Source organism: Megascapheus bottae, chromosome 6 (genome assembly GCF_031878675.1).
Source record: "Megascapheus bottae isolate mThoBot1 chromosome 6, mThoBot2.hap1, whole genome shotgun sequence".
NCBI lineage: Eukaryota > Metazoa > Chordata > Mammalia > Rodentia > Geomyidae > Megascapheus > Megascapheus bottae.
The window spans coordinates 55,093,606-55,108,631 of record NC_143514.1 but is presented as its reverse complement, the minus strand read 5'-3'; the positions used below and the strand labels follow the sequence as shown (position 1 = coordinate 55,108,631).

The 15,026-nt window shown below is 45.3% G+C and overlaps 2 protein-coding genes across 3 annotated transcripts; one reads left to right on the top strand and one right to left on the bottom strand.

The window, feature by feature from the left end:
* Window positions 1–2,739: 2,739 nt before the first annotated feature.
* Window positions 2,740–7,266, bottom strand: Ccdc163 (CCDC163 homolog). Its single transcript, XM_090333996.1, has 8 exons — window positions 7,095–7,266; window positions 6,149–6,342; window positions 5,968–6,049; window positions 5,521–5,710; window positions 4,555–4,622; window positions 4,130–4,200; window positions 3,628–3,728; window positions 2,740–3,037 (listed from the first exon to the last, which is right to left on the bottom strand). The coding sequence occupies exons 1-8, from the start codon at window positions 7,264–7,266 to the stop codon at window positions 3,013–3,015; spliced, it is 903 nt and encodes a 300-aa protein (XP_090190122.1). The 3' UTR covers window positions 2,740–3,012.
* Window positions 7,197–13,428, top strand: Mmachc (metabolism of cobalamin associated C). 2 transcript variants are annotated; one of them, XM_090334959.1, is made up of 4 exons: window positions 7,197–7,478; window positions 11,104–11,298; window positions 11,882–12,034; window positions 12,737–13,428. In XM_090334959.1, exons 1-4 carry the CDS (start codon window positions 7,398–7,400, stop codon window positions 13,145–13,147), a joined length of 840 nt encoding a protein of 279 aa, XP_090191085.1. In that variant the 5' UTR covers window positions 7,197–7,397; the 3' UTR covers window positions 13,148–13,428. The 2 variants fall into 2 exon arrangements, with proteins under 2 accessions (XP_090191085.1, XP_090191086.1); XM_090334960.1 differs by having other exon boundaries at window positions 7,397–7,478; window positions 11,156–11,298.
* Window positions 13,429–15,026: the final 1,598 nt, after the last annotated feature.

The following is a 15,026-nucleotide window of genomic DNA, read 5'->3' as shown; positions in this document are numbered from 1 at the left end:
CAAAAGTTCCTTCTACCTGCTTCAGGAGGAAAATAAATAATTTGGTACAAAGTTGCTTTGTTTGTTGTTTTAGACTGTCCATGGGGCTTCAACTCTGGGCATGGGCCCTGTCTCAGAACTCTTCAGCTCAAGGCTTTACGCTCTACCACTTGAGCCACAGCATCACTTCTGGTTTTCTCATGGTTAGTTGGAGATAAGAGTCTCATGGACTTTCATGCTCAGGCTGGCTTTGAACTTCGATCCTCATATCTTAGCTTCCTGAAGTAGCTAAGATTACAGATGTGAGCCACCGGCGCCAACTTTACCTCAGCCTTTAATTACACTTTTATTTCAGATCACTCACTGTCTCTTTGTGTGTATATTTGTGTATTTTGGTCTTGTGGCTTGAACTCAGGCCTTAAGCTTTTTTACTCAAGGCTAGCACTCTACCACTTGAACCACAGCTCCACTTCTGGCTTTTCTGATGGTTAACTGAAGACAAAGTCCCATGGATTTTCCTGCCCAGTCTGGTTTTAAACCTCAATCGTCAGATCTCAGCTAGGATTACAGGATTATAGGCATCCAGTCTTACTATCTTTTCTTGCCAGGCAGACTAAGCTAAGAGTTGGACCCTTCCCATAAACCCATGGCCCCATCTTAGTTGAGGGCAAATACATACCAAGACTTCTCTCAACAAACATCTTCTTTAGTGGGTGAATGGCATTATTGTTTACCAATATTTACCAATGAAAGAAACCTAATGAGGCCTCAGTCAGTGGCTACTGGTTCCTAGGAAATTTTGAATTGTACAATCTAGAACACAAAGCACAGGTAACTTAATGTTCTCCTCTAGAAATACTTTCCAGAGAGCGACTGAATGGCAAAAGGACCAGATTCATTAGCCACAAGGTATTTTTAAATGAAATATAATAGAAATGTGTTGGGAGTACAACTTAGTAAAATAAAATTTGCCTAGCATGTGTGAGACCCTAGGATCAATTCCAGCACTGAAAGAAAAAAGAAGTAAAAGAAACTGAGAGAAAGAAGAAAAGTATCAAAATGCATCAATCCTAGCCAGGTACAGTAGCTCACTCCTGTAACCCTAGCTACTCAGGAGGCTGAGATCTGAGGATCAGGGTTCAAAGCCACCTCGGGCACTACAAAGCCCAGAGACTCTTATCCTCAATTAATCACTAGAAAATGGGAACTGGGGATGTGGCTCAAGGGTAGGGTCGTAGCCTTGAGCTGAAGAGCTCAGGAACAGTGCCCAGGCCCAGAGTTCAAGCCCCATGACCCACAAAAAAAAAAAAATCAATCCTAGTAAGTACTGAAGCCTGGCACTAGTAGTTCATGCCTGCAAACCTAGCTACTCAAGAGGCTGGAATCTGAAGATCACCATTCAAAGTCAGCCTGGGCTGTAAGAATTTTATCTCTAATAAACCAGCAAAAATCTAGAAGTGAAGGTATGGCTCAAGTGGTAGATGACCAGCTTTGTTGGCAAAAAAAAATAAGCTAAGACACAGCACTCAGGCTTTGAGTTCAAGGTCTAGTACCAGCATAAAAATAAAATATAATTGAATAAAAACTAAATCATGAAATCTTTTGTTCTTACTGGAAGCCACAGTCAAAAAATTCTGATGGGGGGCTGGGAGTTTGGCCTAGTGGTTAAAGTGCTTGCCTAGCATGCATGAAGACCCAGGTTCGATTCCTCGGTACCACATACGTAGAAAAAAGCCAGAAGTGGTGCTGAGGCTCAAGTGGTAGAGCTCTAGCCTTGAGAAAGTCCAAGGGCAGTGCTCAGGCCCTGAGCTTAAGCCCAGGACTGGCAATAAATAAATAAATAAAAATAAAACATAAAAAAAAAAATTCTGATGGGGAGCAGGCTGTGATGGCTCACACCTGTAATCCTAGCTACTCAGGAGGCTGAGATCTGAGGATCACAATTCAAAGCCAGCCCTGACACTAAAGAACATGAAACTCTTATCTCCACCTAATATTTGGAAAATGAGAAGTGTGGCAGTAGCTCAAGGGGTAGGGTAGCCTTGAGATGAAGCGCTCAAGGACAGTGCCTGGGCCCAGGGCTAGGGTGGTAGCCTTAAGCTGCAGGGTTCAAGGACAGCACTCAGACCCAGAGTTCAAGTCCCATGAATCACAAAAAAAAAAAAAATTCTGATGGGGGCCTTGAGCATGGCCTAGTGATAGAGTGCTTGCCTAATAGGCATGAAGCCCAGGGTTCAATTCCTTGGTACCACATACACAGAAAAAGCCAGAAGTTGTGCTATGACTCAAGTGGTAGAGCCTTGAGGAAAGCTCAAGGACAGTGCTCAGGCCCAGAGTCCATGCCCCAGGACTGGCAAAAAAAAATAAATTCTGAGGGCACTCAATTAGAGTCAAAGAAACTGAAACCAGGAATGAAGCTACTATAGAAATATAGGCTGGGCTGCTGAGAAAAGGCTGGCATGAGTCTCAAGAGACAGAAACCAGAGATGCCCAGATCTAGGGCCTTCCAGAATATCTTACTGTCCTCTGTATCCCCACAGCACTACTGCCTCAGTACAGGGTTCCAGCTCATTATACTCACTAGAATGAGAACTTCTATCTCTCCCAAGTTCACTTGAGTTTGTACTCAGGAGGCATAGTTCTAAATTTCTATGGAACTCAGATTTCAGAGGTAGAGATCACAGGAAACAGTCAAATAACAGGAAGAAGGTATAACTGAGTCTACCCCATGTGGGTACAGATTCACGGAAAACACATCAGGGAGAGTTAAGCCACTTTACTGCAGTAGAGAAGGTAGGCAGGAATAGGTGGGCAATGAGATGTCTCAGTTGAAAGGTTATATACCAGCTGATCCAGAGGGGAGGAGAAGACTGCTCAGAAACAAGCCTCCAAGAGAAGAGGATGGAAAGAAAGCTTCATCCCACTATTCTTACAAGTCCTTACAGGTCACTCAGGAGCATCTTGGAGTCCGGAAGGAACAGGTCCTCTTACTCAAAATTCTAGGCATGTACCTGAAAGCTGCTGAGCCCCAGGTTAGAAAAGGTGCTGTTTTAGAGATCTAAAAGGAAGAAAAAGGGAAGAGAAAAACAAAACATCAGCAATCATTGTGATATGCAGTGAACTAGACCCTAATCTGTCTGATGGGAAGGGACACACTGGTTGGCATAAGCAGCAAGAGAAGTAGATGGATTCACACAAAAAAGGCAGAGAGACATCATTGTACTCATGCTAAATAATTAGGTGGCTGGCATCCAGGCATCATTCAGATTCAGCCTGAGATCCCAGTCCTTAAGCCCACCTAGTTTCCTGTTTCATTTCCTAAAAAGTAGTTCCTGACTATTGTTACTGTCTGGAAGGCTGACAGTGTGAAGGTGGTAGCAGCTTAGATTGGTAGACATGAACAGAGATCCTAGAAAGAACAGAATCAGAGGCAGAGATGGGAATGATAGTCTCAAGCACAGAATTGTCTGTCTTCCTCAGACAAGGACTCCAGTCTCCCTCCCCTTAGAATCTAAACATACAATGCTGACTGGTTTATGGGTTGCAACCCAGAAACCCAGATTACCCCTGTTATCCCTGGCCAAAGTTAGGATAAATGAACTTCATGAGACAATTCCCTCCACAGTCACAGCACCCACACCTTCTGACCTGAAGAGGTTGTGCTCCTGCTGGGCATCCTGAGTCTCTGTCCTGGCAGCCTGCGGGGTGTGACCTTTGCCCTCGAGGCCACTTTGCAGCTTCTCCAACATCTGCCAGACCATGAGCCCAGGTAGGACCAAACCTCTCCCTCTTCAAAAGGAAAACCTCTCTCTACCTAAGCACACTCAGAACTCTTAAGGGGACTAGGATAGCTTTTCATGGCCTCAAGCACAGGAATTGGGGAAATGAGTTCTGAAGTCTTTTTTTTTTTTTTCCCCAAGGGGGCGGGGAGGGAGGAGTGCTGGTGATGGAATTCAGGGCCTTGTGCATGCGAGGCCAGTGCTCTACAACTTCAGTCATGTCCCCTGGTTTAAGAATTTAGAGTTTTGGAGAGAGGTGGAATCAGCACAGGGAAGACAGGAGTAAGATGCAGCTGAGCCATGGTATGCTGGCCGGTATGCACAGCAGGATAACAGAGGATTAACAGAGATGGGTGTAATCCTGGTACTACCTTCCATCTGCTGGTGCCATCAACCTGGTGCCCCTCAGCCATCTGTTCCCGCAGCAGCTCCTGGTGCTGGCCTGCAAATGACAAGAGAATGGGAGGAGGCTATTCTACGACTTCTCTCTTTCTTCCTTGCCTTGTGACCAGTCTGGTACAGAAAACTGAGACAAAAGCATTCTGGACAGCTTTTGGAAAGCTTCCAAGCTGACTGGCTTCTCACATTGTGAGAAGCAAAGAGCAAGACAGAGCACTTCACCAAGTGCTAGAGGTATAACTCATTGGTACAGTATGAGCTTCGCATTACAAGGTCCTGGGTTCAATCCAAAAAGTAAGTAAACAAACAAGACTTAGAGTTCTACATAGCTCAAACAGGTAAAGTTGTATTACAAAAAAGAAGACAAGGAAACACATACTATCAATCTTGTACTTACACAACTGGTCCCGTAGCAACTTCAGTTCCTCCCACAGAATCTCTGACTGTTCCCATAAAAGTTGTGGCCTACAGGAATAACAGCTGTGTCATTTTAGAGTCACATAACAAAGTCAAAGTGAGGAGGCCATCAGCCTACCAGAATATCCAGAGCTCCGAGGCCTTGAGAAGGTGAAGTCTTTAGATGGGATAGTGCAATACCTGGGTTACATACCCAGTATCAAAAAAAGAAAAGGAAGCCAGGCACTACAATCGTAGTGACTCAGGAGACTGAGATCTAAGGATCATGGTCTCAAGTCAGCCCAGGCAGGAAAGTGTGTGAGACTCTTATGTCCAATTAAGCACCAAAAAAAGCTGGAGCTGTGGCTCCAGTTGTAGATTGCTAGCCTTGGGAGTGGGGGGAAAGTCTTGGAATCTCTTGTGGCTCAAGAGGTAGAGTGCTACCTTGAGGATGCCCAAGGACAGGCAAAAAAAAAAAAAAAAAAAAAAGCCAGGCACACAGCTGCCCACGCCTTTAACCTAGCTACTTAGGAGGCTGAGATCTGAGGATCACGCTTCAAAGCCAGCACTAACAACCCACCTTGAGACTCTTATCTCTAACATCTAAAAAAGAAGTGATGCTGTGGCTCAAAGGGTAGGGCAGTAGCCTTGAGCTGAAGAGCTCAGAGACAGTGCCCAGGACCAGAGTCCAGGACAGAAAACAGAGGAGAGAGAGAGGAGAGAGATAGAGAGGGGGAGAGGGAGGGAGGGAGGAAGGGAGGAAGAAAGAGAGAGGAAAAAGAAGGAAGAGGAGGAAAAGGAGGAAGAAGAGAAGGAGGAGGAGGAAGGGAGGGGAGGAGAGGGAAAGGGAGGGGAGAAAAGGAGGGGAGGAGGAGGGGAGGAAGGGAGGGAAAAGGAGGGAAGGGGAGGAAAAGAGAAAACAACAAAACAATCTAAGAAGATTGAGTAAGCACTGTCTCTCACTCACTCAGTCTGAAGCTCCTGGTGGAAGCTATTGGTAGTATTGTGTTTTCCTGTTCTTGGTCTTGTTTTCATTTGCGCATGGGCTAGCTCCAGCACCTGGCTCCTAAGGCCCTGAAGTTCTCTTTTCAGCTCCAGGCCTTGCTCCAGAAAAAGGGCTTGCCTTTCTGGGCCCCCCTGCAGCAATTTTAGTGATGCTGTTGTGGAACAAGTTGAAGGTCTTAACTTTGCTGAAAGCTTCACACATAAATATAAACACTACTTGCAAATTAAGATATATGTGCATGTGTAACAGGTAAGGAGCAAAATTGCGCACAAACATAAAGAGCTGTGCAAGGAGCTAGAGGTGTCGCTCAGTGGCAGAGCACATGCTTAGCATATATATGGCTTTGGATTCAATCCCTCACCAAAATACAAACATTTTTGTATATGAATTAAGGTATTGGTCTGATACCTTCCAGAGCACTGATCTTACACATCTGTTGCTCTCTTTCTTCCAGCAGGCCCTGCACAGTCTGCCGTAGTGTCTCAGTCACCTACTCAAGCAAAAAGAAAAAAAGAACAAAAGAATCACAGGAGCTATTATGTAAGAGGCTTTTCCAACTCCTAGTATTTTCATCTCACACAAGGCTCACCTGAGCCTGAGATTGAACCTGGGACTTGAGAATAGTAATTTCATCCCAGAGAGGAGAGCAACTGTAGGCCTCAGTCCATTTCTGTCTCTCTGAGGCAGTGGTGGAAGTTTTTAGAGCCCAATGCTGTTGTACTTGGGCTCCTGTCTTGAAAGGCAAGTGATGAGAGGAGATACAGGTTCCTGCCAGGTCTTCTGCTGAAGGTATAAGGAAGGATCAAGCAAAGGGCAGAATCTATCTAGGTGGGCAAATAGAGTTCTGGAAAGGAAATAATGGGCACTGGACAGGAATAGTACATAGTACAGACACTGGAAGAAGGCAGATCTTGGAAACAAAAGGTTGGGAGTAGAAAGGGCCAATATTTACCTGTTGTGGAGACTCCAAAGGAATACAGCCTCTGCTACAAAGGAAACTTCCTCAGGCCAATAAAATCTAAATGTCCTTTTTAACTCACCCCATCCTCCAAAAAAAGTCATGAGGATCTCCGCCCCTTCTTACCTTAATCCGAGCCATACTTCCATCAGTTGCATTTAGAAGTGCGTCCATTTGCTCAGACCAGCTCATACCATATCCTGTGGCAGAGATCTAGCTCCCTGATTTCTCGTGTTCTTGTTCTCCCTGATGGGGATAACCGGGAATACAGCCCAGGAAAGCCCAGGAAAAAGGAGACTAAGGATACAAAACTAGGGAATAGGATGCAATATATCACCGAACTACGACTCTGGCACTAGGCAAAGGAGCTGAGGTCTTAGGGAGCTGCGGGGTGGGCGGCGGGAAGCGCAATATTCTGCTAATGTACTCATCAAATAAGAACGAAAGGCGCCGAATATTGGTCGAGACCCTTCCAAATCTAGGACGCTGGCACCAACACACCAAACCTGTGTCACCGACCGCAGCCGCCACTGAGTTCAAACCCTCCAGTAGGTGGAGAAAACACTTCAGACAATACCGCAGCGCCACCCGGAAAACAAAGTCGGTAGAGGCGGCGGAGCTACGTTTCCCTGGAAACGACCCGGGCGTTCACTCCCGCCCTCCGTGAAGCTTGTCGGGATACTGAGTCTTTCTAGGCTCTGGAAGTTGTCGGCTTCAGGGACAAGCGAACTACGTATCCCAAGATGCATCGCTCGGGGCCGACACGATCACGCTCTGGTCCCAGTAGCTTCTGGGAAACGGAGTCTAGCTAACTTAAAGAGTAACGGCTGGGTTACCTTTGAGACTCCATTCCCAGCAAGCTCAGTGTGTAGCGTGCGTTATGGAGCCGCTTGTCGCCGAGTTGAAGCAGAAGATCGAGGACACATTGTGTCCTTTTGGCTTCGAGGTTTACCCCTTCCAGGTTGGTTTAACCCTCCTGCCGTCCAAGGGTGAGCTAAATGATTGGCCTGGGTGCAGCTGGCATTAGGTCCCCAGAATCCTTCCGATCCTCCACCAAGCTCCTGAGGCCCGGTGGCCATCTAAGGACTGGGACAGGGTGTTATCTGGGGCTTGCGTTAAAAAGGTAGAGAAGCAGTCACGTGCTTGCCCTTCTACTCCCATATGATGGTAAATTAATGAGTGGGAGACAACATGATCTCATAGCTTTGTCACCTCTATAATTCACAAGCAGAAAGGTATCCCTGAGGGCTACAATCACCTTGCCACTTCCTAAAGACATTAGGAGAGAGGAAGGCACAGGAAATGCGCGGATATAATTTAGGTCAGTTGAAGAGGGAAAGCCATTCCTTGTGTACAACAGACAGTTGGCTGGTTTGTTCCGTCTACCAACAGAGGCATAATTCACCATCAGTACAGGATTGGGTATAGAAGTTCTGAGCCCCCGCCTAGCACTGAAGTCTCTGCAGGCCTCTTTTCCACCTCAAGCAAGCAGCCCTTTTTAAAAATCCTATGGCTGGAATCCTGGCTCAAGTGCTAGGAAGCTGGGGGCACTGAATTCAAAACCCAGTACCATATGGGAATGTGTATGAGGAGAACATGTTAGTGCTGGATGCACTGAGCATCCAGTATACTCAAAACACAAAACTAAATCAACCTAGCTTACTTTACACTCTTTACTCTGAGAAATCTACCATAGTGGCTCAGGTCTGTCTCTTGAATCTCCCAAATCCATTCTTTTCCAACCCATCAGCTTATGCTCTGTAATAATTAACTGTAATAACCTTGTTGTCTTGCCTCCAATCCACTTTCCATATGGAAACTAGATTTCAATGATAATGTTATTTTACTTCCCCTGTACATATTGGAGATTGAAGCCAGGTCCTAGAACATGTTAAGCAAGTACTCTTCCATTTGTGTGACATCCTTCAGTCCTTGTTTCATTTTGTTTTTGAGACAATGTCTGCTACCTTTGCCCAGACTGGCCACGAACTTGTTACCTGCCTCCAACTCCTGAATAGCTAGGATTATAAACAAGTACCACCATGCCCATCTTGTTTGTTCTTTCTTTCTCTCTTCCTTTCTTTCTCTTTATTGTCAAGTAGTGTACAAAGTTGACCTCTATAAGTTATGAGTGCAGTGCTTCTTGGTCAATGTCACTCATCATTTTATTTTATTTTATTTTTGCCAGTCCTGGGGCTTGAACTCAGTACCTGGGCACTCTCCTTGGGCTTTCTCAATGCTAGTGCTCTACTTGTTGAGCCACAGCACCACTTCCAGCTTTTTCTATGTATGTGGTACCGAGGAATCAAACCTGGGTCTTTGTGCATGCAAGACAAGCACTCTATCACTAGGCCAAACTCCTAGGCCAAACTCCTGGCCCCCTGTGTTTGTTTTGTTTTTAGTGCCAGTCCTGGGGCTTGAACTCAGAGCCTAGGTGCTGTCCCTGTGCTTTTATGCTTTTGTGCTTAAGGCTAGTATTCTACCACTTGATCCATAGCTCCACTTCCAGCTTTTTGGTGATTAATTAGAGATAAAAGTGTCATGGACTTCCCTACTCAGACTAGCTTCAAACTGCAATTCTCAGGTGTTCACCTTCTGACTAACTAGGATTATAGATGTGATTCCTGGCATCCAGCTTTATTCTCTAATATTCAGTAACTCCTCACTACACTAAATTTTAGATCCATAGTCCTTATACTGGTATCCAAGACCCACCACAATCTCATTCCTACCCCTCTCTCCCATCCCTCCCCCATACAGATCTTACACGTCTACAAAACTAGATGATTTGCTCTTCTCCAAATATGCACCATACTTACCTGTCCATGTGATTACCCTGCTTTTTGTTGTTGTTGTTTGTTTACTTGTTGTTTTTTTTTTTTTTGCCAGCCATAGAGCTTGAGCTCAGGGCCTGAGCACTGTCCTTGGACTTTACTCAAGGCTAAAAAGCTCTACCACTTGAGCCACAGTACCACTTCCAGCTTTTTCTATGTATGTGATACCGAGGAATCGAATCTAGGTCTTCGTGCATGCTAGGCAAGCACTCTACCACTAAGCCAAACTCCCCTCCCTACATGTGGTTACCCTGTGTCCTCATTTTAAAATACACAGTAGAATGCAGGGCGCAGTGGCTCACGCCTGTAATCCTAGCTACTTGTGAGGCTGAGATGTGAGAATCACAGTTCAAAGCCAGCCCAAGCAGGAAAGTCTGAAATTCTTCATCTCCAATAAACTATTCAGAAAAACTGGAAGTGGTGCCTTGGCTCAGATGATAGAGTTCTAGCCTTGAGTTCAAGCCCCAGCATTGGTAAAAATAAATAAATATAAATAAATAAATGAAATACAATACATAACGGCTGGGAGCATAGCCTAGTGGTAGGTAAGAGTGCTCGCCTAGCATGCACAAAGCCCTGGGTTTGATTCCTCAGTACTATATACACAGAAAAAGCCAGAATTGGTGTTGTGACTTAAGTGGCAGAGTGCTAACCTTTAGCAAAAAGTATCCAAGGACAGTGCCCAGGCCCTGAGTTCAAGCCCCAGGACTGGCAAACAAATAAACAAACAACAGGGCTGGTAATATGGCTTAATGGTAGAGTGCTCACCTAGCATACATGAATCCCTGGGTTCAATTCCTCAGTACCACATAAACAGAAAAAGTTCAAAGTGGCGCTGTGGCTCTAGTGGTAGAGTGCTAGCCTTGAGCAAAAGAAGCTCAGGGACAATATCCAGGATCAAGCTCTAAAACTGGCCAAAAAAAAAAAAAAAGGTGTGTGGTTCAAGTGGCCTTCCAAGTGTGAAGTCCTTAGTTCATTCCCTGATACAACCAAAAAATATACTGGTCTACTTCCTCACATCAGCTTGCTTGCTTTCTTTTTTTTTTTGGTCTGTCATAGAGCTTGAACATAGAGTCTAGAGTCTAGGCACTGTGGTTAATTGGGGATAAGAATCTCATAGACTTTCCTGCCCAGACTAGCTTTGAACTGTGTTCCTCAGATCTCACCCTCCTAAATAGCTAGGATTACAGGTGTGAGCCACTAGCACCATGCTCAGCCTTGTTTTCTTACCGATTCTCAAGGCTTTCCAAGAAAGCTTTTTTTTTTTCCATATATTTTTTATTGTAATTAATAGAAGGATTACATTATATTCATCAGATAGAAGGTACATTACTTCACAAGTATTGATACCCTTTCTCATGTCCTGTTTCCCATTTCCCTCCCCACCTTTTTTTTTTTTTTAATTTCAGAGAACCTTTGTCTGCTCCTATCATAGCATTAATCATTGCACAATTTTTATATTTATTCCTGGTTGGTCATGAACTGTTTACTTTCTGGGGGTACTAGATTGAACTAAGGGCTTTGGGCTTGCTGTACACTCCACTAGAGCTATGCCTCTAGCCCTCTGTGTCTGTATTCTAAGCCCTCTTCCAATTCAGATGAGTTGTCCATACATTATACAGCATCAGTGAAAATTTACTGAACGCAACGGAGGTTTCAGCCAAATATATGAGATCAATTCCTTGCTAAGGTAAGAAACTGGCTAAGGCCTAAAGTGATTTGCCCAACTAGCCTGAGCATTCTCTGTTCCAGGTGGCATGGTACAATGAGCTCCTGCCTCCAGCCTTTCATCTGCCCTTTCCAGGACCTACCCTGGCCTTCCTGGTACTCAGCACACCTGCCATGTTTGACCAAGCCCTCAAACCCTTCCTGCAGAGCCACTACCTCCAACCGCTGACTGACCCAGTGGATCAGTGTGTGGGCTACCACTTGAGGCGTGTTACAGAGGTGAGCAAGGCTCAACTTTCCCTCAGCTCCCATATATCTGATTCCCTCTCCTCCAAGCTCCATTAGGATCTAGACTTAGGGCTAGGAGCCATTTCACAAGTGAAATAATACTCTAAAACCAGGCTTGCGGGGAATGTGGCTTAATGGTAGGATGCTTGCCTAATATGCACGAAGCCCTGGGTTTGATTTCTCAGTACCACACAAACAGAAAAGCCAGAAGTGGCACTGTGGTTCAAGTAGTAGATTTCTAGCCTAGAACAAAAGAAGCTCAGGGACAATACCCAAGCCCTGAGTTCAGCCCCAGAACTGTTCAAAAAAAAAAAAAGGCTTGACATTCTATGGTTTCTACTTATTCAGGCTTCTCATACCTCATGATGTAAGATCATCTGAGTAAGATCTTACTAGCCTTCAAGAGGCCCTCCTAGAAAGAACTGTTTCTCTTTTCATTTTTAAGCCTCCCCAGTTAAGGTCATGTTTTCCTTTAACACAGAGCTTCTCAGGACAGGACCATGTTAACAAGCAAATAAAGGCTCCCTTAGGACAGTCGCTTCCCTCGTGCTAACAGTATCTTATTCTACTCCAGAGGTTTCCAGAGCTGCAGATGAAAGTCATTGCAGACTATGAGGTACACCCTAACCGGCGTCCTAAGATTCTGGCCCAGACAGCAGCCCATGTGGCAGGGGCTGCTTACTACTACCAGCGACGAGATGTGGAAGAGGACCCTTGGGGAACTAAGGTCAGAGACAGGTGTGAACGAGTAGGCACTGAGAAAAAATAGCAAAGGACCCTCAAGAAATACTTTCCCAGTCCCACATTCTTCTTTCCTCTAATGAAGTTAATACCCAACCCAAGACATTCATGACCTATGCAATGGGCTAGCTCCTTCACATGCTTTTAGGTAGACACTACCACTGAGCCACACTAAAAGCCCTCAGGTGATGCCAGGTGTGGTGGCTCAGGCCTGTAATCCTAGCTACTCAGAAGGCTGAGATCTGAGGACTGCACTTCAAAGCCAGCCCGGGCACTAAAGACCATGAGTCTTCAATTGACCACTAGAAAAGTGGAAATGGCACTGTGGCTCCAGGGATAGGGCGGTAGCCTTCAGCTGAAGAGCTCAGGGACAGCGCCCAGGCCCAGAGTTCAAGCCCCATGACCTACAAAAATAAAGAAAAGAAAAGCCCTCAGGTATTTTCTACCTGGGACACATCCAGGCATTTGAGCTGAGGTGACAAGAGAATTTACAGTAGGCTAAATTCAAATAAGCCCTTCTTCACATTCTGGTAAGCCTATGAAAAGGGCACAGAAGAGACAGGTTCATTTTGTGTGAAACAGGTGTACATTAAGCATATAATAAATGAACAAGAACAGCTTGCAGTAAGGGTAGACTTGTAATGGTGCCAAGGTAACCTCTATAACCTTGTTTTTCTTTACTCACCAGCATATAGCAGGTGTGTGCATTCATCCCCGATTTGGGGGCTGGTTTGCCATACGAGGTGTGGTGTTGCTACCAGGGATTACAGTACCAGATCTGCCACACAGAAAGCCTCCTGACTGTGTACCTGCAAGAGCTGACCGCATAACTCTGCTTGAAGGTTTCAATTTCCATTGGCGTGACTGGACTTACAGGGATGTTGTGACCCCTCAGGAACGTTATTCAGAAGAACAGAAGGCCTACTTTTCCACCCCACCTGCTGAACGGTTGGCTCTCTTAGGCTTGGCTCAGCCTTCAGAGGAGCCCAGCACATTGCCTGAGCATTCCTTTCCTTTGCTCACCAAGCCTCAGAATCCCAGCAGAGTACGCAGCTGGCTCAGCCCCAGTGTCTCACCACCTGTGTCCCCTGTTCCTTAATAGCATCCTTCTCTGTGGGATCCCATTTATGGCAGTGTTTGCTAGGGCTTAACTAGGTTTGGTGAACTAGAGATTTTGTGTATGGCTGTTTTTGATAATAGAGATCTTCAATGAGAATAAGGCTTAGTCAAGACAAATCCAATACAGATCCCCACTTGCCTTGGAATTTAAGATTATGTTACCATTCCTATTAAGTAGTCCAAGGTACTACTTGCTACAGGGCCTTAGGGACAACCACCCATTAAGTAGTGACTAATAAATACATGTGAAACACTTTGAAAGTGCCTGATCTTGTTACTTAAGGCCCTAGGAATCCCATGCCACTGCTTATAGTTCCAGTCTGAACTAGTCACAGGGTGGTTGACACGTTAAAAGGCAACTTTGAAGGGGCTGGGAGTGTGGCCTAGTGTTGGAGTGCTTGCCTAGTATGCAGGAAACCCTGAGTTTGATTCCTGGGTACAATACATAGAAAAAGCTGGAAGTGGTGCTGGGGCTCAAGTGGTAGGACACTAGCTTAGAGAAAGCTCAGGCCCTGATTCAAACCCCACTGGCAAAAACAAAAAAAGGCACCTTTGATAAAGATGTATAAATCTACCCCAAGAATCCTCACTGCAGCTGGGCATGGTGGCCATTAGAAAACAAAGCGGCACTGAAGATCCAGGAGTAAGGCTATAAGCCTTGAGCTGACAAGCTCAGGGACAGTACCCAGGCACAGAGTCCAAGCCCTATGACCAACAACAACAGAAAAAACTCACTGCTGAAAATTTCAAAACAGTATGGTCAAAAAAGTGCTATCTAGGGGCCAGGGGGTTTGGCCTAATGGTAGAGTACTTGCCTAGCATGCACGAAGATCCAGGTCCGATTCCTCAGTACCACATACATGGGGGAAGGGGGGGAGCCAGAAATAGTGCTGAGGCTCAAGTGGTAGAGCTCTAACCTTGAGAAATCCCAAGGACAGTGCTCAGGCCCTGACCTGAGCTCAAGCCCAGGACTGGCAAAAATAAATTAAAAAAAAATTTTTGAGTGCTATCTTAACAGGCATAGTGGCTCACCCCTGTAATCCTAGCTACTCAGAAGGCTAAGATCTGATGATCAAGGTTCAAAGTCAGCCCAGGGAACAAAAAGACCTGAGACTTTTTTTGGGGGGGAGGGGTCAATCCTAGACCACTGCCCTTGGGGTTTCTCAAGGATAGAACTCTACCACTTGAGCCACAGCACCACTTCTAGCTTTTTTCTATGTTGTACTGAGAAATCGAACCAAGGTTTTCATGCATGCAAGGCAAGTACTCTACCACTAGGCCAAACTCCCAGCCCCAGGACCTGAAACTCTTTATCTCCAATTCACTGTGGCTCCAGGGGTAGGGTGGTAGCCTTGAGCTGAAGAGCTCAGGGATAGGGCCCAGGCTGAGTTAAGCCCCTCAACTGAAAAAAAAAAAAAAAAAAAAAAAGTGCTATCTTTTAGAGGCTAGAATGCAAGGAAAGTGAATAGTAAATAGCATTGTACTTGTATTGTAAACCCTACCCAAAGTCACTATACCTGTTTGTCTTCTTTTCTGTTCCAAAGGGACAAAACCTTTGATTTTTGTCTTTTTCCAGGCAAGAGTAATGCTGTGTAACAGAAGCTGGCCCCAAACGTGAAATGTTACCTCTACCTATACAATACCACTCCTGTTCATTCTAATTTGGTTCTTTTACAGAACAGACATTTATCCTAAGAGACTAAGTTTCTGATCCCCATGTAGCCCTAATACTATAAACACATCATATGGGGCTGTAATTTGAACCCACCTACTCATCTAAACTGTAGTGCTCTAGTCTACACCATAATAAGGGGTTTTTTTGTTTTGGCCAGTCCGGGGCTTGGGCTCAGGGCCTGACC

What these genes read in the sequence shown, in the direction of transcription:
- Mmachc (XM_090334959.1), top strand. Translation starts at nt 7,398, where the DNA reads ATGGAGCCGCTTGTCGCCGAGTTGAAGCAGAAGATCGAGGACACATTG. An exon ending in TCGAGGTTTACCCCTTCCAG is followed by an intron (nt 7,479 to 11,103) that starts GTTGGTTTAACC and finishes TCTCTGTTCCAG; the next exon opens with GTGGCATGGTACAATGAGCT. An exon ending in ACTTGAGGCGTGTTACAGAG is followed by an intron (nt 11,299 to 11,881) that starts GTGAGCAAGGCT and finishes ATTCTACTCCAG; the next exon opens with AGGTTTCCAGAGCTGCAGAT.
- Ccdc163 (XM_090333996.1), bottom strand. Translation starts at nt 7,266, where the DNA reads ATGCATCTTGGGATACGTAGTTCGCTTGTCCCTGAAGCCGACAACTTC. An exon ending in TAAGATCAGTGCTCTGGAAG is followed by an intron (nt 5,711 to 5,967) that starts GTATCAGACCAA and finishes GTTCCACAACAG; the next exon opens with CATCACTAAAATTGCTGCAG. An exon ending in ATGGCACCAGCAGATGGAAG is followed by an intron (nt 3,729 to 4,129) that starts GTAGTACCAGGA and finishes ATGGTCTGGCAG; the next exon opens with ATGTTGGAGAAGCTGCAAAG.